This window comes from Chiloscyllium plagiosum, chromosome 12, assembly GCF_004010195.1.
Source record: "Chiloscyllium plagiosum isolate BGI_BamShark_2017 chromosome 12, ASM401019v2, whole genome shotgun sequence".
Lineage (NCBI taxonomy): Eukaryota > Metazoa > Chordata > Chondrichthyes > Orectolobiformes > Hemiscylliidae > Chiloscyllium > Chiloscyllium plagiosum.
The window spans coordinates 77,099,890-77,124,752 of NC_057721.1; the positions used below are offsets into that span (position 1 = coordinate 77,099,890).

The 24,863-nt window shown below is 41.4% G+C and overlaps 1 protein-coding gene across 1 annotated transcript in view; it reads left to right on the top strand.

The window, feature by feature from the left end:
• Positions 1-211: 211 nt before the first annotated feature.
• tmprss15 (transmembrane serine protease 15) overlaps positions 212-24,863 on the top strand; it is a 98,459-nt gene continuing 73,807 nt past the window's right edge. The window contains 3 exon segments of the mRNA XM_043700197.1: positions 212-537; positions 10,193-10,332; positions 14,938-15,005. Of these exon segments, the coding sequence (XP_043556132.1) occupies positions 399-537; positions 10,193-10,332; positions 14,938-15,005 (347 nt within the window). The 5' untranslated portion in view covers positions 212-398.

Consider the following 24,863-nt stretch of genomic DNA (forward strand, 5'->3'; position numbering starts at 1 on the left):
TAAATTGGGTGCTACATTTTCTACAAAAACAACTACACTTCACAATAAAAACTCTGCACTCATTGTGAAAGGATTATGAGACTTTGGATTGGACATTGCGTAAATTATTTTATTGCTTCTCAGTGTCACAGCATGTGGCTGATAATTAACATTTTGCAACTTTCTTTCGGTAGAAGATTGAAGAAATGCTTTCCTCTTGAAGTGTTGTGATTCCATGACCAAACACACCATGCAATTAAATCTCATTAATCATGTATCAATCAGTGTGAACGTGGCAGATAGAGTTGTCAACAAGTTGATTGCTATAGGTCACTCGAGTAACTTCTTTCTGTTTGCAAAGTCACAGACGTCTCTCCTTGTACCACAGTTTATGTGGAAGTGCCTACAACAATTACAAGATGTCTTTCAGCTCAAAAAACTTCAGAAAACTCAGCAATTTTGAAGTGATGATCATCGGATGTTTCCTCTGTCTGCTGGCTCTTTGTGTTGGTTTACTAATCTTCGGCTGGCTTGTGATCCGGCAACCCCATTCCCTGGGTGAGTTTGTTTTAAATCCAATTGGTGTTACCTATTGGGAGCACAACATTTGAAAGCAACATTTTAACTCTATGTAGTGTACCGACTTTGCTTAAAATTACACCCCATCCTCTCACTCCACTCAATTCCCAATCCCTGGTGGATCACAGGATCCTTCTCCACTGAACAATAACAGCAGCAATCAACACAACAACTAATTTGTATCTTTGATTGCTCGGGGATCAATTCAAACAAGGGAGGCATCTACATAAGAACAATCCCTTGAGCCTGTTGTGCCATTCAATGATCTGAGGCCTAACTCCAGATATGATTTAGCAGTTTGATCAGAAATCAACTCGCTGAAAAAAGACAGAGGACGGTAGTTGTTGGGAAATGTTCATCCTGGAGTTCAGCTACTCGTACTGTACCGCAAGGATGTGTTTTGGGTCCACTGCTGTTTGTAATTTTTATAAATAACCTGGATGAGGATGTAGAGGGATGGGTTAGTAAATTTGCGGATGACACTAAGGTTGATAGAGTTATGAAAAGTGGCAAAGGATGTTGTAGGTTACGAAGGGACACAGATAAGATGCAGAACTGGGCTGAGAGGTGGCAAATGGAGTTTAATGTGGAAAAGTGTGAGATGATTCACTTTGGAAAGAGTAACAGAAATAAAGAGTGCTTGGCTAATGGTAAGATTCTTGGAAGTGTAGATGAGCAGAGAGATCTTGGTGTTCATGTACATAGATCCCTGAAGGTTGCCACCCAGGTTGATAGTGTTGTTAAGAAAGCATATGCTAGCTTTTATTGAGAAAGGGATTGAATTTTGAAGCCATGAGGTCATGTTGCAGCTGTACAAAACTCTGGCCACACTTGGAGTATTGCGTGCAGTTCTGGTCACCACATGATAAGAAGGAAGTGGAAGCTTTGGAAAAGGTTCGCAAGAGATTTATTAGGACGTTGCCTGGTAAGGAGAGAAGGTCTTATGAGGAAAGGCTGAGGGAACTGAGGCTGTTTTCATTAGAGAAAAGAAGGCTGAGAGGGTTAATTGATTGAGACATAAAAAAATCAGAGGGTTAGATAGAGTGAACAGTGAGAACCTTTTTCCTTGGATGGTGATGACTAACATGAGGTGGCATAGCTTTAAATCGAGGGGTGATAGATATAGGACAGATGTCTGAGATAGTTTCTTTACTCAGAGAGTAGTAGGGGCATGGAATACCATGCCTGCAAATGTAGTAGACTCGCCAACTTTAAGGGCATTTAAATGGACATTGGATAATCATACGGATAAAATAGAATAGTGTAGGATAGGTATGCTTCAGATTGGTTCCACAGATTGGCGCAACATCGAGGGCTGAAGGGCCTTTACTGCGCTGTAATGTTCTATGTTCTATAACTGCCTTTGGCCCATATCCCTTTATCTAGACAAATTTATCTATCCTTTGCATTCAATTCAGTCATCACATAACAGGAAGGATGTGGAGGCTTTGGAGAGGATGCAGAAGGATGCAGGATGTTGCCTGGATTAGAGGAAGTGAGCTATAGGAGAAGCTGGAGAAACTCATTTTTTTTCACTGGAGCAGCGGAGGCTGAGAAGAGACTTGATGGAAATCGAAAATTTATGAGGTACATGGATAGCGTTGACGGTCAGAATCAGTTTCCCAGAGTTGAAATGTCTAATACTAGGGGGCGTGCATTTAAGGTGAGAGGAAGAAAGTTCAAAGGAGATGTGAGGGGCAAGGTTTTTATACAGAGAGTAGTAGGAGTCTGGAATGCGCCGCCAGGGGTGGTGGAGGAGGCAAACATGATAGGGGTGTTTGAGGGACTTTTAGAAAAGTGAATGAATGACCAAGGAATGGAGGGTTATGGACTAAGGGCAAGCATAAGGAATTAGTTTAATTTGGCATCATGTTTGGCACAACATCATGGGCCGAAGGGCCTCATCCTGTGCTGTACTGTTCTACGTTCTATGTTCAGATTTAAAATTAACAAGTGATCCAGCATCAAGCACCATTTGAGGAAGAGAATTCCCAACCTCTACCATACTTTGTGTATAGAGGCTTAGGGGAGGTGATGGCCCTGTGGTATTATTGCTAAACTATTAACCTGGAACCTCAGCTAATGTCCTGGGGGTCTGGGTTCTAATACCACATGGTAGATGGTGGAATTTGAACTCAACAAAAAAGAATCTGGAATTAAGGGTCTAATGACAATTATGAAACCATTGTCAGTTGTTGGAAAAGCCCATCTGGTTCACTAATCTCATTTAAGGAAGGTCTGGCCTACATGTGACTCCAGATCCATAGCAATGTGGGTGTCGTCCAGGCTATTAGGGATGAGCAGTAAATGCTGGCCTAGCCAGAGACACCATGGCTTTGCATGAAGTCCACTGAAGATTTTACCTAGTAAGGTAATGAAACATCTGGAAGTGAACCTTTCAGCTCAGCGAGCAAACCTACATCCAGGATATGAACACCTTAGAGAGACAGCAGAAGCAATTCCCAAGGATGGTCTGAGGATGTTCAGAGATGAGGATAGATTGAAAAAGATGTGGCTGCTCTCTTTGTAGATAAGAAGACTGAGAGGAGATCTGATGATGGGTTGTTCAATATCATGAGGGGCTGGACAGAGCAGATAGGGAGAAGTTCTGTTCCTGCTCATAAAAGGAAGACAAAGAAAAGGGCATAGATTTAATGCGATCTGCAAAAGATCCCATTAGCCACATCCTTTTTGAAAACAATGTTTTGGCCTCAACCACTCTATGGTCATGAATTCCACAGCCTCGCCACTCTCTGGGTAAAGAGATTTCTCATCATCTCAGTCCAAAATAATTTACCCCTTATCCTTAAATTTTGACCCCGGTTCTGGACTCCCTCACTGTTGGAAACATCCTTTCTGCATTTTTCCAATGGATTTGATTTCTATTTTGGGGGTTGCATTGAAATCTTTCCAATCATTTTGGCTTGTATTATATAATTCATGCTTATCTTGTTTAATAAAGGTTTTGTTCTAATGAGCTTGTCTCTGAAGCTTATCAATTAAAATTTAGGATGTTAAATTCGAAACATAACCAGGCATTTTTAGAATTTGCAAAAGAAATGTTGCAGTGGATGGGTGGGGCGTTGCCTTGTTGGCATGTTTCCATTGCGCTGGCAACAAGGTTTAACTGAAACTTTAATCTATGTCTTGCATTTTATGTGTTAAGAACAGGGAGACGTGTTCTAAGTTTCACACTATTCCTTTTATCCCAGCAGCATCCTTACAAACCCCAGTGAGGATTCACCACTATCTTCACACTGAGACTTCATGCTCAGACTGCCATAGCTGCAATCAGTATCCTTCTGGAAAATTTCTGAGCATTCATGAGATGCTCATTTTCTCCAGTGTGTTTCTCTCTGTGAGACACCTAAAACAAAGTGCAAGCTAACATTACTACCTTCAGAGCAAACAAAGGCATCCCTTCGACTTAATTTACAGTAGACTTGTAGCATTCCTTACTGGAGAAATTTCTTGTCTTCAATCTATGGTGTCGTGGTTATGTCACTAGACTAGCAAGGAGACCCAGAGCAATAAGCTGGGGATGTGGATCTGAATCTCCCTGTGGCAGTAGGTGAAATTTGAATTCAATAAAATCTGGAATAGAAGCCTTGTCTAATAGAGTCATAGAGGTCTACAGCATGGAAACAGACCCTTTGGTCTAAATTGCCCATGCCACTCATTTTTTCATAATTCAACTTAGTCCCAATTTGGAGATGCCGTTGTTGGACTGGGGTGCATCCTCTCACAAACTTAGACACTTCACACTCACACATGCATATACACTCTCTCTCACAGACACTCACAACCCCCCACCCCAGACAGACAGACACACACACACAAACACACACTCCTACTGACACACACACTCCGACACTCACACATGCACCCTCTCACAGATTTAGACCACTTTACACTTACACTCTCTCTCACAGACACTCACAAACCCCCACCCCAGACACACACACACACCCACATATACGTTTGTGGGGTGAATTTGTACTTGCAGAGTTGCTTGTACTTTGCTCAAAAACTGCATGAATCCATGTAAGATTCTGTTAACTCACTTTTTAGATTAGAATCAGTCTAAAGATTATGGCACAGACAGGGAACACAGGGGGCTAACACCTTCAACATGTCAACATCTTATCTGCGCTGACACCAATTGCTACAATTAACCTGAGAATTTAACTTTTTAAAAAAGTTTCGTGGTTTACATATGAAAGAAGTGAAACTATCATGGTCACTCTAACAGATGAGAGACTTAAACAACCAAGGTATTTTTCAATGTATAATTTCAGTTACATCACACTGTAAACTTTTACTATAAATTCTGTCTTACAATTGTGTCCTCCACAACCACCTGATGAAGGAGCGGCGCTCCGAAAGCTAGTGCTTCCAATTAAACCTGTTGGACTACAACCTGGTGTTGTGTGATTTTCAACTTAGTCCCATTTGCCTGTATTTCATCCAAATTCCTCCATACCTATCCCATTTATGTACCAATCTAAATGTTTATTAAATGACAAAATTGTACTCTCCTCCACCACGACCTCTGACAGCCTGTTCCAGACACTCACCACCCTCTGTGTGAAACAAATTGTCCCACTGGACCCTTTCGTATCGCTCCCCTTTCACCTTAAACCTATGCCTTCTAGTTTTAGACTCCCTTATCTATTAGATCTAAAATGGTAACCATGTAACAATTCTGATTGCTGAACAAGCCTGTCTGGTTCACTCATGACCTGTGGGGAGGGAAATCTACCCAGTCTGGCCTTCAGGTGATTCCTCACCCACAGCAATATTCTTTACTGCCCTCTGGTCATTGAGTGATGGACAATAAATATTGGCCCACAAGCTGTGAACAAATAATCAAAAAGCACACTGAATGACTGACTCCCTTCTGGATCTCTATGTGGCCCTAGACCACTGTCTCGACTTTCTGTTGTTTGAAAGGCAGCTATGAAGTGATATGTTTGAGATGCAATTCAACTGGTCAAACAACTTGATGTTAAGCATAACACAGTATATTCAAAAACTATAGTTAAAATACAACGAAAGAAAGAAGAACTTCGAATAACTTAACTCTATTGGAAAACGTAAAGGAATAATAGATAAAGTAACCTTTTACCCATTAAATGCTCCAATATAGTAATATCTCATAAGCACAACCATGGCAAAAAGGCAAATTCAGAAATCAGATTTTCTCATATGCAATGCCTGTAGTACAAAGCGAAACCCCAGCTTCTAGCTATGACCGAGAAAGGGGAAAAAAATAGTCTCTACATCCTCAAGACTCCAGCAAGTCCTGCTTAAAGCTAAACCTAAAAAACAAAAAAAAAGACTAGAAATCCAGGTCTGTGAGAGCTGGCCACACCCAGCCAGGCTGCTTTGATTATTCCAACTTAAAAAAAAATACTCAATACCTCAGAAGCTGTTTACGTTACCACAGACTGCTCAGTACCTCTCATTCAATCTTTCTCTTAAAAAAACCAGGACAAAATACACCTCTTAAAACCACAGCATCATCACACTAAAGAGACTCAGAATACTGGGTATTCTGGATATTTTATGTTGAAGGACAATGCATTCCCTTACACCTCCAACAAAATATGTTATGTAATTATGGGAAAATTTAACAATTTTGTTTGTAGGGAAGAGATAATTTGTTACTCTTCCACAAATGAAATAAAGATATAGATAGACACTGCACTGAGTCAGTCACTGTTGCTGACTCAGTGCAGTGTCTATCTATATCTAATTTGTTTTCAGAGGGGTTAATGAAGGAAAAGGTATTAGTTGGCAGTATGAATGCATGTTAATAACAGGTCTAATTAGATAAAACATGATTAAAGGTAACTTAGTAAGGAGAAGAGTACTAGCCATGGAGTAATGCACTAATATACAACGAAAATAATTTGTTCGATCTTGGGGAATGACCTTGCTGATTCAGAATTATTAGCTTCATCTAAGGGTATTAGCAGTAAAAGGAACTTGGAAATCCTGATTGTGTTTTGACTGTGCTGTGACTAGATTTCAGACCCACAGAATTAGACCAGAAAAGGAAGAATCCTCACAAAATACAGATGACATGGAAATTCAATTATCTGGCAGTATTTTCAAGGACTTAAACAAAAAAGGATTGTAAAGAGATTGATGCTGACATGTTAAGTGCACTTCTTTAAAAGTAATGCAACAGTTGGATTTTGAATTAAGAGGACTATGTCAAGAAAACAGTTCTCAGATTGAAGCTAAAGAGAAATGGAGACCAACTCAAGTACAAGCCAATAAGGAATAGGTGGTAGAGCCATTTGGCTATCATAATGAAATTTTATGAGTTGTTTACAAAGGTTCTACAGCAGGTCACATGGCTATAAATACTAAAATATTTTTATTGCCCAGATTATTCAGGAAACCCCAACTATTAATTTAACTTGTACTTTAATTTGAACATCAGGCTTGGAGAACTCTTTAGCTGTATCTTAATAGGTTGTGTCAGACATAATACCAGAAGTAGGAAGAACTTTCTTTTAACAATTTGGGTGTCTCAAGAAGATTTATAGAGACAGTGCCGTTGGAGAAAATTATGGAATAATGGTAGTGGAAAGTTAATTCAGTCTTATACAGGATACGGATTACCTAATAAATGTAATTAGATCAAGGTTCAAAATGTATGTCACAAATATTTAAAGACCCCCATTGAATAGTTTGGGAATAAATCAACTTACATTTACAGCTTATCATCATTAATTACAAAGGAGCATTTAAAAAAAAGATGTGAAAATCATGATATGGAAATGTGCTAATGATTGGAATTAACAATTTCTCTTGATACTGTTTACCATTAAGAATATCTGTAATGACTTCAGAGGATTTATTTTTTTTTATAACTGATATATGGACATGAGATAAGAGAATCCCAAAGACCAATTAAAGAAAAATTTACAAGCAAAAGTTCAGGTACAACACTTCTGAACTTTGTGTCAATTTTTCACAAAAAATAAACTAAAGCACATGAGTTGGACAATCAGCATTCAAATAATAAAAATGAGAGCATGTTTGAACATGCAATATTTGAATATTCAGCATTGTTTCTTTATTTTCTAATTAAAACTAAGAAGGTCTGCAATGTGTAACTTTTAAACTTTGTATGTTTTACACTATACTATAATTACTACAATGTTTAACTTTTAACTTTAGATCATAAGACATTGGAGTAGAAATTAGGCCATTTGGCCCATCAAGTCTGCTCCACCATTCAATCATGGCTGATAAGTTTCTCAACCGCATTTTCCTGCTTTCTTCCCGTAACCCTTGACCCCCTTTACAATCAAGAACATATCTGTCTCGGGCTTAAATATACTCAATGACCTGGCCTCCACAGTCTTCATGTGGCAATGAATTCCACAGATTCACCACTCTCTGGCTGAAGATTCTCCTTATCTCTGTTCTAAAAGGTCTTCCCTTTACTCTAAGGCTTTATTCTTTCTTCTACCTTGTTCTTAAGATGCTGTACTGAGGTACTTGTACCTAAGGTGATACCTTGAGTGGTGACATTGTACACTTTTGACTTGCCTCCTGTACTTGAGTATACATGACGATAAAATCAAAAATCAAAAAGAAAATAAAAATTTAAGGTAAAATAATGGCAAAATGTTGTGCCTGGAGACAGTTTCTTACTGTTAAAAGCAACTTCATTGGAACTTGACAAATCAAAATGGAACTTTGTAATGTGAGTCACTAAGTAGTGAGCATTCAAGATAGCATGAAAATTCAGATTGTGTGTCATGTTTATATGTTAAAGCAGTGCAGTATGAAGAGGAGTGTGTTTACACTGGTGAAAAGTTTGAAATGAATTAAAATTACCAGAGTGATTTGAGAAAATTTTAAATTTCTCAATTGATCACCCAGTGATGGGATTGGATAATATGAGAGAGTTTAAAAGGCTTGATATAATATTATGCTATTTCATAGAAAAATATCAAATCCACTTACAAAAGCTATTACAGATTCAGAAACACAATTTGTGTAACTGGGCCGGGATTGCAAATGGACACACTAATGAAAGGGATGAATTAACCATAAAGCAATATCCTTACACGCTCAAGCCAGAGCAGTTAGCCCAAGTAGGGGAAGAGATCAAGTTCATCGCGGAAATACCATTACTGAACCAAGTCACAGTAACTGGAACTCATCTATTGGTAGTGAAATCAGATTGGTTAAAATTGTATACAGATTATTACAAAATAAATACAGATTCACATTCAATTCCACTTTAAGAAGATTGCATTGTCAGTACTGGACAATTAAGGTTTGTTTCAAAAACATCAGTTATTAAAGAGACATTGGTATCTGGATAGAAATCTTGCAATTCCCTTCCTACCAGCACTCTGGGTGTCCCTAGATTCCAAGGACTTCATCAGTTCAAGAAAGCAGCTCATTATCACCGTCTCCATGGCAATAAGGGATAAACATCAGTTGCTGACCAATCGGTGACACTCACATCACATGAACAACTGAATGAAAAATGTGCCTTTGATGTCTGCTGCTTGGAGCCTTACATGGGAAAAGGATTGTAGTTGTTGGAGGTCAGTCATCTCAGCTCTAGGACATCGCTGCAGGAGTTCCTCAGGGTAGTGTCCTTGTTCCAACCATCTTCAGCTGCTTCATCAATGACCTTCTCTCCATCATCAGGTCAGAAGTAGAGATGTTTGCCGATGATTGCACAATCTTCACCACCATTCACGACTCTTTAAATACTGAAGCAGTCCATGTCCAAATGCAACAAGGCTTGAACAACATTCAGATTTGGGCTGATGAGTGGCAAGCAACATTTAGGCCAAGCAAGTGGCAAGAAAATGACCATCTCCAACAAGACAGTAAATGACCATTGCCCCTTGGCATTCAATGACATTGTTATCACTGAGTACCATGCTATCATCATCCCGGGAGTCACAACTGACCAGAAATATAACTGGACCAGCCATATAAAAACTGTGTTGTAAGACCGGGTCAGAAGCTGAGAATTTTGTGGTGTGTAACTCACTAACTGACTCCTCAAAGCTTGTCCACCATCAACAAGTCACGAGTGCAATGAAATGGTCTCCACTTGCCTGGATGAGTGCAGTTCCAACAACACCATCCAGGTACAAAGCAGCCCATTTGACTGACACCAGTTCCAAAATATTTACTCCTCCACCACTAAAACACAATTGCAGCAGTGTGTAACATTTTAAAGATACATTATGACAATATACCCAATCTCCATTGAAAGCACCTTCCAAATCTGTGACCTCCACAACATCGAATGACAACTCAGTTGATATGTGGGAACACCACCACCTAAAAGTTCCCCTTCAAGCTGCCTATCGTCTTGCCTTGGAAATATGTTATCGTTCCTTCACTGTCACTTGGTCAAATTCCTGTAACTTTCTTCCTAACAGCACTGTGGGTCTACTTACCCTCACACATTGCAGTCATTCATTGAGGTAGCTCATCACCACCTTTTCCATGACAATTTGGGGTGGGAAGTAAATGCTGGATAAGCCAGTAATGCCCCGTGAGTGAATAAGAAAAAGATGGGAAGCATGTTCTCACTTTACTTGGGCTGTTTAGTTTGATATTATTTTCTTTACAGATATCCACAATGTGACCAACCAGCCTTCCCAAGCCTCAAGGGGGTCCTTTAAAATCACCCAAGGAGCCTCATACACGACTATGTTACAGAACAAATCCTCAATACAATTCAAGGCACTTGCCTTTGAAGTCGAACACCTGGTATGTGTAACCAAACTTTCAATTATACTCTTTGATTCATGTGTTAAAGTTGCATGGGAAGCAGAGGAAAGAATTCAGTCTTCTTTTTGTTGCAGACTGTCATTCAGTATCAGGCAAAGTTCGCCACAGAGTTAGAGAACAATGGGACAATAGAACTTAGCCAATGCTGTTCGTCAGGGGCACATTGATGGAGCATTTCACTGTTTGAGATGTCCTTCATGTCCAGGTTCAGTTCTTGATCCATATTTGCATTTGTTGTGGATGTCCAGGACATTGGTTCGGCCATTTTGGAACACTGCATTCCATTCTGGTCTTCCTGCTATAGGAAAGTTATTATGAAACTTGAAAGGGTTCAGAAAGGATTTCCAAGAATGTTGCCATGGTTGGAGGGTTTGAGCTGTAGGGAGGGGCTGAATAGGCTGGGGCTGTTTTCTTTTGACGGTCAGAGACTGAGGGGTGACCTTATAGAGGTTTATAAAATCATGAGGGGCATGGATAGGGTTAACAGCCAAGATCTTTTCCCCAGGGTAGGCGAGTCCAAAATTGGAGGGCATAGGTTTAAGGTGAAACGGGAACATTTTAAAGGGACCTTTGTTGGTCAAAAAGTGGGTTGTGTATGGAATGAGCTGCCAGAGGAAATGATACAGGCTGGTACAAAAACAACATTTAAAAGGCATCTGGATGGGTACACGAATAGGAAGGTTTAGAGAGATATGAGCTAAATCCTGGCAAATGGCACGAGATTGATGTAGAATATCTGGTCAATGTGGACAAGTTGGACCAAAGAGTCTCTTTCTGTGCTGAACATCTCTATGACTCTATGAATCTGCAACATGGGATCAGGCAATTTGGCCCCCATTGCTGTGTTCTGGATTGTCTCTCCTCAAATCTCTTCAGCTAATTGTAGCAACACCCCTGCCCAATCAACTATATGCCTAGCTATCTCTGATTTTCATCAGTCAAGATATGGGAATCACAGATAAGTCTAGGTCTGTAGACAGGCCTACAAGAGGTGAGGTCATACTGGATTTGGTTCTGGGTAACGAACCAGGCCAGGTGTTAGAATTGGAGGTAGGTGAGCACTTTGGGGACAGTGACCACAATTCGGTGACTTTTACTCTAGTGATGGAGGTCCCCTCAAGATTAATGCTCGGTCCTGGATTTGTGGACGTATGGGTTCCTTATCCATTTCTTAGCACAGAAATGGATAAGGACAACCACAGCTTGTGTGCCTGGATCCACTGCGGGCAGTTCTAATGAGTCTCTGTGGTCAATATCAGCAACAATTCAGCTTTTCAATCATGGACAGTTGGAGTAAACAGATAACATTTGGACAATGTCTTTGACATATTGGGACAGGGAGGCCCCTGATAAGAAAGTCAATGAGTTACTTCTACATGGACATTGCATGTTGTTGCCCTGAGTCAGGCATCTCTTGCTGAGACTTTTGGCACGTGTATACTAGGAACTTGAACATGTGTCAGAAGCAATAAAGTCTCCTCCATCCCAACTTCCACAGTGAACAAGAAAGGCAGCATTGCATACAGCCTAATTGTGTGAACATTTTACGGTCCAAGGTGTGACATGAGCAGTATCTATCTTTTGTGGACTGTGAAGCTGTGGAAGATGATTGCTACTGTGGCAAGGGGGCCGCAAGACATTACTTGTGACTCACAGGCATTGGTAGCATTCATTAGTAATGTTCTCTGCTGTGGTCAAGAGTTTTTTGGGGAGAGATGTCAAAGAGCAGCCTCGAGTTCTGTGTTCAGAAGTACAATTGAGCTCTAATCAAGCTCTTTATCATGTGTGAGAGAGGCCAGAGACCACTCCAAATCTGGCCTTCACATGGGGGCCAATTGCCTTCTTAATTCCAGCTAGGAGGAAGTGAGGATTGCAGATGCGAGAGATCAGAGTCGAGTGTGTGGTGCTGAAAAGGCACAGCAGTTCAGACAGGAATTTCTGATGAAAGGCTTTTGCCTGAAACATCAATTCTCCTGCTCCTCGGATGCTGCCTGACCTGCTCTGCTTTTACAGCACCACACTCTCAACTCTTAATTCCAGCTCAGATTGCAAGACAGATCAATGATGCTCTGGTTTCCCCAGTGAGATACAGCATTTTTATACATTTCGCTTTACCATAATTATATGTCATTATTCCTTCCCCCTTCATCCATACGTCCAATTCTGTGAAACATCTGATCAATGATGGCCACCTCTGTGGACAGCCCTAGGTTCCCCATTACCTTCATGATGTTTACCAGACATTGCAATCATCAAACCTTGGGATCTTACAATGTATCCCATTCATTCACATTCCAAAGTTAATGATTATACTCTTTTTCAGACATTTCCCAGGTTTGCTTACCTCTAAGGACTGCTTGAATTCTATTATTCATTGTATTCATTGCTATTCAAATCAATTCTGTTAGTTATCTTATATTTCCCATTATATAAAGAAGATTAGTTCTTACTAATTGCTATAAGATTCATAATATTAGTTCAAATATAAATTTAGTTATCCGTAAAGTTTTATATTTACCACATATTATTAGCATTCTTTAGTTAATGAGTTGTCTGCAGTTTCTGTCCCACCTGATCTTGGAGGGCCAGGTGAACACTGCCCCTTTATTTTGCAGTTGCATTATAATTCATTCCAGTCATATTACATCTTCTGGGATGAAATTGGCTGTTCCTACTCTGACTAACTCTTAGACTTAATAGGAAAACATCTTTTTCATTAATAAGGCTAAAGCTGAATCACTTTCACAGCTCAATGAACTTGTCTAATCTTCCAGGTTTTTACAAGACATGATCTCACCCTTATCATTTGTCTCTGTTATTGTGGGATCCTACTTTTCTTCTTAATGCTTGCTACAAACTTCAGGCTGTCTGTTCTCAGATTCAACTCTCTCCTACAAACATCTGCAGCTGTTCTGTTTACAGAACTCCCTGCATATGAATTTGTAAAATTCTTTGTTCCAAGTAGACCCTGTTACGTTGCGATAACTCCTTCTCAAAACTATCTTTGTGCTAATTTATTACCTCACTTTAATACTGGATCAAGTACACTAATTCTGTTACTGCAGCCATATTTATGCCAACAGGTGATCATATTGTGCAACATCTGACCAGGGACTGCCCCAACAGTGCTTCAGGCCAAGTCTTTTAGTTGGCACAGAAGGTTGGTCTGTGAGGTCCCTGTATAGCATTTGGTTTAAACATTCTTTTTTTATATAATCGTTCCCAAGATATTGGTGTGTCTGGCTAGGCCAACATTCAGCTCTAAAGAGTCGTGAGTGTATGGAATGCATGGAGTTTACTCAGCGAGTCGTGAGTTCATGGAATGCCCTGCCAGTAGCAGTGGTGGACTCTCCCTCTTTATGGGCATTTAAACGGGCATTGGATAGGCATATGGAGGATAGTGGGCTAGTGTAGGTTAGGTAGGCTTGGATCGGTGCAACATCGAGGGCCAAAGGGCCTGTACTGCGCTGTATTTTTCTATGTTCTATGTTCTATGTTTATTACTTATCTGTCATTGCTTTACTGAGCTGCTGGTGGAGCTATCTTACCATTAGCTTGCAAGGGCAATTTAAGTCAATCATTTTGCTGTGGGGAAATTTGAAATAAAATCTGAATATGCTGGAAAAGTCAACAGGCCAGGGACTGTCTGAGGAGAAAGAGTTATTGCTTCAGACTAGTGGTATTTTGTCAATTCTAGAGAGAATCAGTGGGGAAATTTTCAGAACATCTGAACATATCCCGAAATGTTATGCATTTACCCTCAAGACTGACCTGTGCAAGCAATGGTACAGATTTTACATTGAGATTTTGTCAGGTCATTTGCCTCCACCTTGGAGCATCTGAAACTGTGTTCAGTCAAACATCCTCACAGCTCACCGATCCCAGCAGTGCCCCCAGGAGTGGTGGCCACTTCAGGAGGTATAGGTAGCTCCCCCAGGGGCAAGGAGCTAAGAAAAGGTCAGTGGAGGATTTCTCCAGGACAAGTCTTGCAGATGGTTACAGGGTAGGTCGAGAACCAGTATTGTTATGGTTCAAGTCATGAAGGGACATCATGTTAAAGAAAGTGAGGGATCCCCTCAACATACATGAAGTCTCTCAGGTACACTACACTTCACCAATCCCAGTCCTCTCACCCCTAACACGCCAATAAAAAAACCAGTGAAGGCAGGTAGATGATGGGCCATTACTCTCGCACCAAATATCAAAGCCCCCTAAGTAACTATCAGCCTGCATCCTGAGAGGGGTGAAAACGAGCACACAAGATTTAAGTGAACAATTAGTGAATCCATGGAACAGCCTCTCACTTAAATGAATCTTAATTTAACTTGCATTGAAAGTAATATTTCAAAGTCCAATATGTGTGCAATTTGAGACGCTATGGTGAATGTAGCACACCAGGGAGGAATAGTCAGTTTGGACATATGGTTCTCAAACCTCTCTAGGTTTCCTCACCTCATGTCTCAGTCTGTTATAAACCAATGAATACAAAATACTCTTAAATGCTGCAATCTGTTTCCAAAATGTAAATTCAGGAACTGAGCACAAAGTTTGTGGTGTAACACACAAACCTTTTGGTTTTTATAGGTTCAGAAGGTGTTCATGCATGGTGGACTCCGTAACGAATACAAAGACTGTCAGGTCTTACAGTTCAAGTAAGTGACTCACTGCTATCTTGATATTTGAGTACTGCTGAAAAAATTACAGATTTTGTCAACATTTTTCATTTTGCTCTCAACAGGACAATTCACAAGAATACCAATATGAAGTGCAAACAATGTTTATTGTGTGAGAAGGGCATGATAATTGGTTTACAAATAGACAATGATTGCTAGCGTTGTTGAATTTGTACATTCAACGAATTCACAGCAGATGTCTATGGCTTCCTTGAGTGGTAGATTGATAAAAAGGCCAAGGTCAAGTGAACTCATAGATACTGCATCGGCATAAATATGTACATCTCAGGTCGTCTTTGTAAATAACCCTTCACCATGCATGTAGAAGACTTACAGGAAAGTGTCCAGCAATTTGGCTACTTCATATTGTGCAGCCTGGGTCACTAACAAGGTAGGGCATAAAGAGACACCACTTTTCTTGTATCTTATATATTCACAGAGACATGAACTGTGAGAACAGACCCTAACATGTATATCGCCCACAACTTGTTGTTGTCATACAAGTCCAACAAGCTTTTGTCTAATTGCTTGCCTTTGTGCAAGCTTGTCTGATCCTGTTGAGCACCAGGTCCAAGGGTGAGGAATTTGGACCCATCACTAAGATTGGCCATGCATTTTGTTGAAGACACAACAAAGTGTTATCAGCAACAAAGACAGACATCTTGACTTCAAAGAATACATACTCAGAGACATTCATTACAGGTTCACTGGAGTTAGTAACTGTGTTTCCAAAGCTCTTGAAGAGTGCATGGTCTACCTCACATTAGTCTGAAAAGGTAAGGGATCCCAAAGGTTTGAGTAACAAGTGTTTTGGTAGCTGAAACAAAAAAGAAATTGCTGGAGAAACTCAAAAGGTCTGGCAGCATCTGTGGGAGAAGAGAAACAAAGTTAATGGTTTGAGTTGAGTGACAATTCTTCAGGTTATTCTGGTAAAACCACCTGTTGACAAGGTAAATATGAGTTTAAATATGGGGACAGGTGTCTAGGTGAGTGAGGGGCAGAGTGCCCAGTGGGATCAGGAGGTAGGTTCAGGTGGGGAGGATGAGATTTGGTTTCTGTTTGGATGAGTGCTCAGGAAAAGTCAGGGGTTGTGAGCTTTCCTTCATTGGTCAGTGCATTGAGTACAAGAGTTGGGAGGTCATGTTGCGGCTGTACAGGACATTGATTAGGCCACTTTTGGACTGCTGCATACAATTCTGATCCCCTGCTATAATAGAAATGCGGTTAGATTAGAAAGGTTCAGGAAAAAATAACAAGAATGTTGCCAGGACTGGATGGTTTGAGCTATAGGGAGAGGCTGAATAGGCTGGGACTTTATTCACTGGAGTGTCAGAGGCTCAGGGCTGACCTTATTTGGATTTATGAAATCATGAAGACCATTGATAGGGTGAATAGACAAGGTCTTTTTGCAGGGGTAGGGGTGTCCAAATCTAGAGGGCATAGGTTTAAGTTAAGAGCAGAAAGACTTTAAAGTGACCTGAGAAGAAAGTGTAGAATAAGCTGTCAGAGGAGCTGGTAGACGCTGGTACAATTACAACATCTAATAGACATTTGGACAGGTACACAAATAGGAAGGGTTTAGAGGGATATGGGCCAAATGCAGGCAAATGGGATTAGTTCAGTTTAGGATATCTGGCCAGCATGCATAAATTGGGCCGAAGGGCTGTATGAATTGATGACTCTATTGAGAGAGAGGCTGTCCAATCTAATGGATCGTGCGGGCAGGGTGTTGGGCTATAGTGTTTCAGGGTCCGGGAGTTGTATTGATGGTGGGAGGAGGTCAGTGCTGAGTTAGTTTTCCAGGTTAATAGTTACCAGGGAGTTAGAATAGATTTTTGATCTTCAAACCTTTCCTACATAACTGTTAGGCTTAAATGAGTCAGAACCCATCAAAATCTCCAACTCTCAGGAACTTCATTTGTCACATCCCAGACACTGGGGAAACATCAAATTCCCAAGCAACCATAATGCAAGTGTTTCTTTCTTGTAAAACAATTGGTTAGATGATCAAACAAAGGGTGAACATGCACATAAAGCTAACTAGCCTCACCCTCTGTATTCAGAGATTCTGTGAAAGGTGGTCTGCACTTTTAAACAGTTTGAGTACTATAATTTCCAAACGTATAACTTTCAAATGGAAGGAAAGACCCCTATATGTAACAATATTGTGCATCGGGTTATACAGATCAAGCAAGTGATTTTGCTACAATTCACAGAAACCCCATAGCAGGTCACCAGATATCCCAGATAAGATAACAATGGGCAACCCGTACATTTCAAAAAGAAGGCATCAGATTTAGGAAAGACTCAGCAGGCCAGCTAGAGTCTGTGAAGAGAGAAACAAAACCAACATTGCATGTCAATGACCTTTCGATTGTTAACAAAACTCAAAATTGCTGGGAAAACCCAGCAGGTCTGGCAGCATATGTGGACAGAAAATAAAATTAACATTTCAGGTCCAGTGACCCTTCTTCAGAACTGGTTGTAGCTGGGAAAAGATTGGTGTATACGGTGGAGAAGGGGCTCTATGTATCACCCTTCAGCTGTTGATTCTTGAGTAACAACCTCTAAATCCTTCTGGTGTGCCTAGGTCAGGAACTAAGAGCAGGAGAGCTATGAGTAATTAGATTAGATTACCTACAGTGTGGAGTTGAAACTTTATTGCTGGAACAGCACAGCAGGTCAGGCAGCATCCAGGGAACAGGAGATTCGACGTTTCGGGCACAGGCCCTTCCTCAGGAATGAGACCTGAGGAAGGGCCTGTGCCCGAAACGTCGAATCTCCTGTTCCCTGGATGCTGCCTGACCTGCTGTGCTGTTCCAGCAATAAAGTTTCAACTTTGATCTCCAGCATCTGCAGACCTCACTTTCTCCTCGAAGATTTCTACCTACAGTGTGGAAACAGGCCATTTGGCCCAACAAGTCCACACCGACCCTCTGAACAGCAACCCATCCCCTACCCTACATTCACCCCTGACTAATACACCTAACATTATTGCCAATTTAGCATGGCCAATTCACCTAACCTGCACATCCTTGGACTGTAGGAGGAAAGTGGAGCACCTAGCGGAAACCCACACATACATGGGGAGAACGTGTCAACTCCATACAGACAGTTGCCCAAGGCTGGAATTGAACCCAGGTCCCTGGTGCTATGAGGCAGCAGGGCTAACCACTGAGCCACCATGCTACCCTAGCAGTCCTTTAACATAGACCAACACCTGGAAGGCCATTGTTAATGTCTTCTCAGGCAACAATACATTGAGAGAGATTTGAGAAATTTATTTGCATCCGAGTTATTGAGATAAGGCACATATATGATTGGCATTAGTAACCACTGACATTGTAATGGTCGATAACTGTCACACATCATTATGAAATCATTTTTTCCAACTTGATGAATTGGAAATAAATTATGTCATGTCCAAAAACTTGCTCATGCTCCAAATTCATCAAATCTGTCATATAAAAACAATATATTACAGATGCTGGAAATTTGAAACAAACAACGAGAAAATACTGGTGAAACTCAGCAGGTCTGGCAGCATGTATGGAGAGAGAAATACAGTTAACATTTGAGGCCAGTATAATGGTTCTGGAGGGGAGTCAAAAACAAGAGGTAGCTCCACTCAGAATACCTCACTGCTGAGCAGAAATATGTGTTCATCTGAAGAAGAGTCTTCTCAGACTCGAAATTTAAACTCTTGTTTCTCGCTCAACAGATGCTGTCAGACCTGCTAAGTTTCTCCAGCACTTTTCTCTATTTAACCAAATCAGTCAATGTTCAGTGTTTAAGAGCGCAGTGGGATTTTACTAGAGTATAAAGTGCTTTGCAGCTTTAAAGCAGAATATGATATTTCAATGTATTTTAGCCTCTCAGAGATCAGCTGCTTATAATTTATAGTGCGGTGTCATTATTTAAACAAAACCTGTTTTAACATGGGCTGCACCTCCTCAGGAAAGATCACATTCCAATGTCTACTGAGCTCTTATGATTAAATCAACGATTGCGAGATTGCAATCCCATTTAAAGTCAGGCAGTGTGTTAGCAGATTACACAGGCTGACTGGCAAATCATTTCATGGGCATTAAGCTAATGTGCAGAAGTAAAATTAAATGCTCTGCAAAAGTGTGCAAAAGCAATAATTACATAATTTGATGCACTGAAATCTTTGGTGAAACCCTTTGCATTGCACTTAGGCATTCAGAGATGAATCATGTTATTTAATAAGCTGGTCACATGAATAGCATTGCCTACTCAAGTCTGTCTAATGCAGGGCTGAACATTACATTTTTTTTAGCTAACTGTACGCAGAGTTTAACAGAATAAGCAATAATGGGGAACATATAGTAGACAGGCCAATTAGACATATTTTGGTTCAATCTTCACAAATAATGCATTGTGAGCAGTTTTGGGCCCTGTAACTAAGGAAGGATGAGGTGGCCTTAGAGGGGCTCCAGAAGAGGTTTACATGAATCATCCCAGGATGAAGGGCTTGTCATATAAGGAGTGGTTGAGGACTGCTGTTCTCAATGAAGTTTAGAATGATGAAAGGGGGATCTGTTTGAATCTTATAGAGTACTGAGAGTCCAGGATAAAGTGACAATGGAGAAGATGTCTCCACTGGCAGCAAGACTAGGACTCAAGGGCACAGCCTCAGGGTGTAGGAACAACCCTTTAAAACTGAGATGGCGAGGAATTTCTTCAGCCAATGGCTGGTGAATCTGTGGAACTCATTGCTGCAGAGGGCTGTGGAGGCCAAGTCATTGAGTATGTTTAAAATAGAGATAGTTAGGTTCTTGATTATTAAGGGGGTCAAGGGTTACAGAGGAACGACATGAGAATGGGATTAAGAAACATATCAGCCATAGGTCATCACTTTTCTCTGAGGCTAGGTCCTTGGGTCCTAGAATGTGCTACTATTGGAAACATCTTCTCCACGTCCACTCTACCCACGCCTCTCAGTACAGTCGGTTCTGATATAATGTGACAGTTCTCTTCTTGTGCGATCTCACATTTTAAGAAAATCGCACGATAGCCACACTGTATAAATTAATGGGGCTGGAATCGGGCTATACCCAATACAAGTAAGGAAAGTTCACATTCGACAAATAGCGGTCTAAATTCTTCAATCGCGGTAAAGCCAACTCATGTTGAAGAACCAACAGAATTCTGTAAGTTTCAATCAGATCCCCCCTTATCCTTCTAAACTCTATTGAGTACAGACCTAAAGTCCACAACCATTCCTCATATGACAAGTCCTTCATTCCCTGTTTCATTCTTGTAAACCTCCTTCGGATTTCACTGGCATCCAATACATTCATGTGACCTTTGCTAATGTATCCAACTTTGGCCAAAACTTATGCTTTACCACACAACATCTTCCTGCAACTCCTGCCCTCATTCGTTGTCATCCATCTCTGCTCTTGACATCACTATCCCTGCATGCCCTCAAAACGTCCACCTGCGCAGAATGTAACAACTGTGCTACTCACTTTCTGCTCCCTTCATAATGGCGTCTCTTTCATTCAAGAGTCAAGATGAGTGGTAGTTTGACCAATGTCTAGCTCCTTGCCATTTATATGAAGCACATCCTGACTCTGACCATCCTAAACAGTTGACTGAACGTTCCCAAGTCCCTGGACAAGATCCCTGGAATGAAGGCTATCTTCTTCGAAGTCATGGCAGGGATGCTGTGACTGAGCACTTTGACAGTGAGCAAAGAGCCTGGAGATACAGCCTGGTCCAGACTCTGAGCTGGGTGTTTGGCCCTGAGCACACAGCGTCCTTGCTATAGTGTTACAATGAGGGTTACAGGTACATCCTGATTGTAGCATTGAAATGCAGCAGAGTACTGTAAGTGGTTCAGAGATGTACCATGAGGGTATGTAGTGTCTGGCACCTGCTGGATGCCAATGTCTCTGGACGTGGTCTGCATGTTGCTGGCATGTTGCCAGTATCCCTGAAACCCAATGTCCAACTGGACGCTCCTTCAATACAAACTGTGAGCTGAATTCATCAGGCCTCCACTCTAAATTCGCCAGGTACCATTCTAAATTCCACACCAACTTTGCACGAAGCCCAGCTTCTTTGGTATGATCGATCAATAGAAAGCTGGATACTATCAAGGCCAGAGTTGGATCATCAAGTGGTATTTAACAAGCAGCCATCCCTCTTAAGGGGTAACTGGGCGCATTGCCAATTTTGTGTACTGCCTGGCAAATGTTGGAGAGGGAAACTCCCCATGTTGAGATAGTCTTCATCAGATATCTCATCACATTCTATCCCTTGTTGTAAACTCACTGTAGCCCATGTCACTCAGACCTGAATCAACCATAGAATCCATACAGCGTGGAAACAGGCCATTTGGCCCAACAAGTCCACACAGATCCTCCAAAGAGTAATCCACCCAGACCTGTTACTCCACATTTACCCCTAACTAATGCTTAGATTAGAGTGGTGCTGGAAAAGCACAGCAGGTCAGGCAGCATCCGAGAAGCAGGAAAATCAAAATTTTTCTTGATTTTCCTGCTCCTTGGATGCTGCCTGACCTGCTGTGCTTTTCCAGCACCACTCTAATCTAAACTCTGGTTTCCAGCATCTGCAGTCCTCACTTTTGCCCCCTAACTAATGCACCTAACCCACAAATCCCTGAACACTGTGGGCAATTTAGCATGGCCAATCCACCTGACCTGCACATCTTTGAACTGTGGGAGGAAACAGGAGTACCCGGAGGAAACCCACGCAGACACAGGGAGAATGTGCAAACTCCACAGAGACAGTCGCCCGTGGCTGGAATCAAACCCCGTTCCTGGGTGCTGTGAGGCAGCAGTGCTAACCACTGAGCCACCGTGCTGCTCAGTAAAATTCTGCCCACACTGTCACAGGGTCTGAAACACAAAGGACAGGTCACAGCAGTATCTCTTCATCTTCATGAAACAAGAGGAACTCTCTACTAAATAAAGATTTGGGGCTGTTCTGTCTGGGACACCCTGGTCCACACCTTCTCCATTCTCAAGACCTCCCATGGCATCTTCCCCTCTAGTTTTAGAAGGGGTAACACCTGCCCATTGACCTCCTCCCTCCTCACTATCCAATGCCCCAAACACACTTTCCAGGTGAAGTAGTGATTTACCGCACTTCACTCAATCTACTCAACTGCATTCACTGCTCCTGCCTCCACATGGGGGAGATAAAATGCAGACTGGGCAGCTGTTCCGAAGAACACTTTACATCCTGTCTACAAAAAAGACCCTGAGCGTCCAGTTGTCTGCCACTTCAATGCACCACTCTGTTTTCTGGCCAATATCTATTGTTTCAGGTTTCCTGCAGTGCTCCAGCAAAGCTCAGCACAAGCTGGGAAGAACAGCATTTTCTGCGAGGGGACCCTTCAGCCTTCAGGACTTAATACTGAATTCTATAACTTTAGGGCATGAGCACTTTGTCATCACGTGGGCTGCTACTGCAACCATCCCATTCCACAGCACGGAGACTGACCCATCAACCCAAACCTGTCCATGCCAACCAAAGTGTCTATCCACGCTAACCCCATTTCCCTGCAATTGGCCCAGATCCTTTTAAACCTTTCCGATCCATGTATTTTTCCAAATGTATTAAATGTTGTCAATGCAAAACTCTTCAATTCCTTTTGTGAAACTGGAAAGGGTTCAGAAAAGACTTACAAGGATGTTGCCAGAGTTGGAGGATTTGAGCTATAGGGAGAGGTTGAATAGGCTAGGACTGTTTTTTTCTGGAGCCTCAGAGGCTGAGGGCTGACCTCATAGAGGTTTATAAAATCTTGAGGAGCATGGATAGGATAAATAGTCCTTTCCCTGGAGTGGGAGTGTCCAGAACTAGAGGGCATATGTTTAGAGCGAGGGGCAACCTAACGGGCACATTTTTCACACAGAGGAAGTTATGGAGGCTAGTACAATTGCAACATTTAAAAGGCATCTAGATGAGTATATGAATAGGAAGAGTTTGGAGAGATATGGGCCGGGTGCTGGCAGGTGGGATAGATTAGTTTGGGATATCTGGTCAGCATGGACCGAAGGGTCTGTTTCTGTGCTGTACATCTCTATGACTCTGTGACTCTATGACTCCTTATAAGACTATAAGAAATAAGGCTAGGAGTAGGCCATTCAGCCTTTCCGGTCTGCTCCACCATTCAATAGGATCATTGCTGATCCAGCATTCCTCATGTCCACTCGCTGTAATCCTCGATTCCCTGACTGACATATTTATCTCAACCTTAAATATACACAAGGAATCTGTCCCCCCACGATTCTTTGTGGTAAGGAGCTCTACAAAATCACAACTCTATGTGAGAGGAAATGATGTACTTTAATGATGCATTATTCACATCGGCATGTCCTCAAACACAGCTCTCTAGTGCAGTAACTACAACCTCTCTCTTCACACCGTCAATCTAGACTAATGTCTCCTTTGTGATGTCATGTGATCAGTTCACCCTAATCATTTATGTGAATTCCATTACACAACTGTGTAAACTGTACACACGTCTGCCACTTGTTTATCAGTGGTAGAGGGAGTCAATGTTTAAACATCTCTTTCATATAAACCAAAAGAGATCTGATCTGACATCCAGTCCAGGGTCTTGGCTTCACAAATATATATCCCATATATGTTAGTGTAAACATAATTTACATGATACACATATATAATGTGTAGTCTCTGTTCTGGGTTGTGCAATTTCATCTCTATAAACTATTCTCTGCAGAAAATTCTCAGTAATGTCACATATCGTTCTGCTGACAAGACTTATGTTGCAAGCTGCTAACACTTTTATAACTTTTGGAATGAATGAGGTTGAATCCTGTGGAGCATTTTTCACAAACTCAAGATGCCCTGAGGAACATTGGTGAAGTACTTTATGAAATGTTGGCGTGTAATGTAAAAACAACTTGCACACAGAACAGAAACACAATATTGATCTGATAACTTGATGTAATGATTCTGACTGAGGGATGAGCACCAGCTTGGACACAGGGAACAGCCCTACCCTTTTTTGGACAGTTGCCCTGAGGTTTTTTTTTATGTCCAACCTGAATCACAGAATTATTACAGTTGCAGAGAAGGAGGCCATTTAGCCCATCGTGGATGTGTGGCTGTCAAACTGAGTGTCTCGCCAAGTACCATTCTCCTGCATTCTCTCCTTCCAACTGAGAGGCAAGATGGATCCTTAGCTTAAAACTAACACTGGTGGAGTCAATTTAGGAAAGTGTTTTTGGAATTGGAAACAAAGTTATTACTTTTCTTTGAACCTTTGTAGTATGGTAAAAAGGCTGTTTGACTGAGGATCTGGAGGCAAAAGTTTATGCAAATTAAACCTCCTCAGGCCTCTGATACTGCGTGGTTACCTAAACATGATACAAGGAACTGTAAATTAGCAAAGGCTTTCATCAATTGGAATTCAAATAAATCATTGATGCCCCCCTACTACACCACCACCCTACACCAACCTTCAAGAATGAATGAATAAATGACTTGATTCTAGCTCGAGTGGTGCCACTGTTTAAGAAAGGTGGTAAGGACAAGCCAGGGAACTATAGACCAGTGAACCTGACGTCAGTGGTGGGCATGTTGTTGGAGGGAATCCTGAGGGACAGGATGTACATGTATTTGGAAAGGCAAGGACTGATTAGGGATAGTCAACCTGGCTTTGTGCATGGGAAATCATGTCTCACAAACTTGATTCGAGTTTTTTGAGGAAGTAACAAAGAGGATTGATGAGGGCAGAATGGTTCCCTGTGGGAGACTGGTGAGCAAGGTTAGATCTCACAGAATACAGGGAGAACTAGCCATTTGGATACAGAA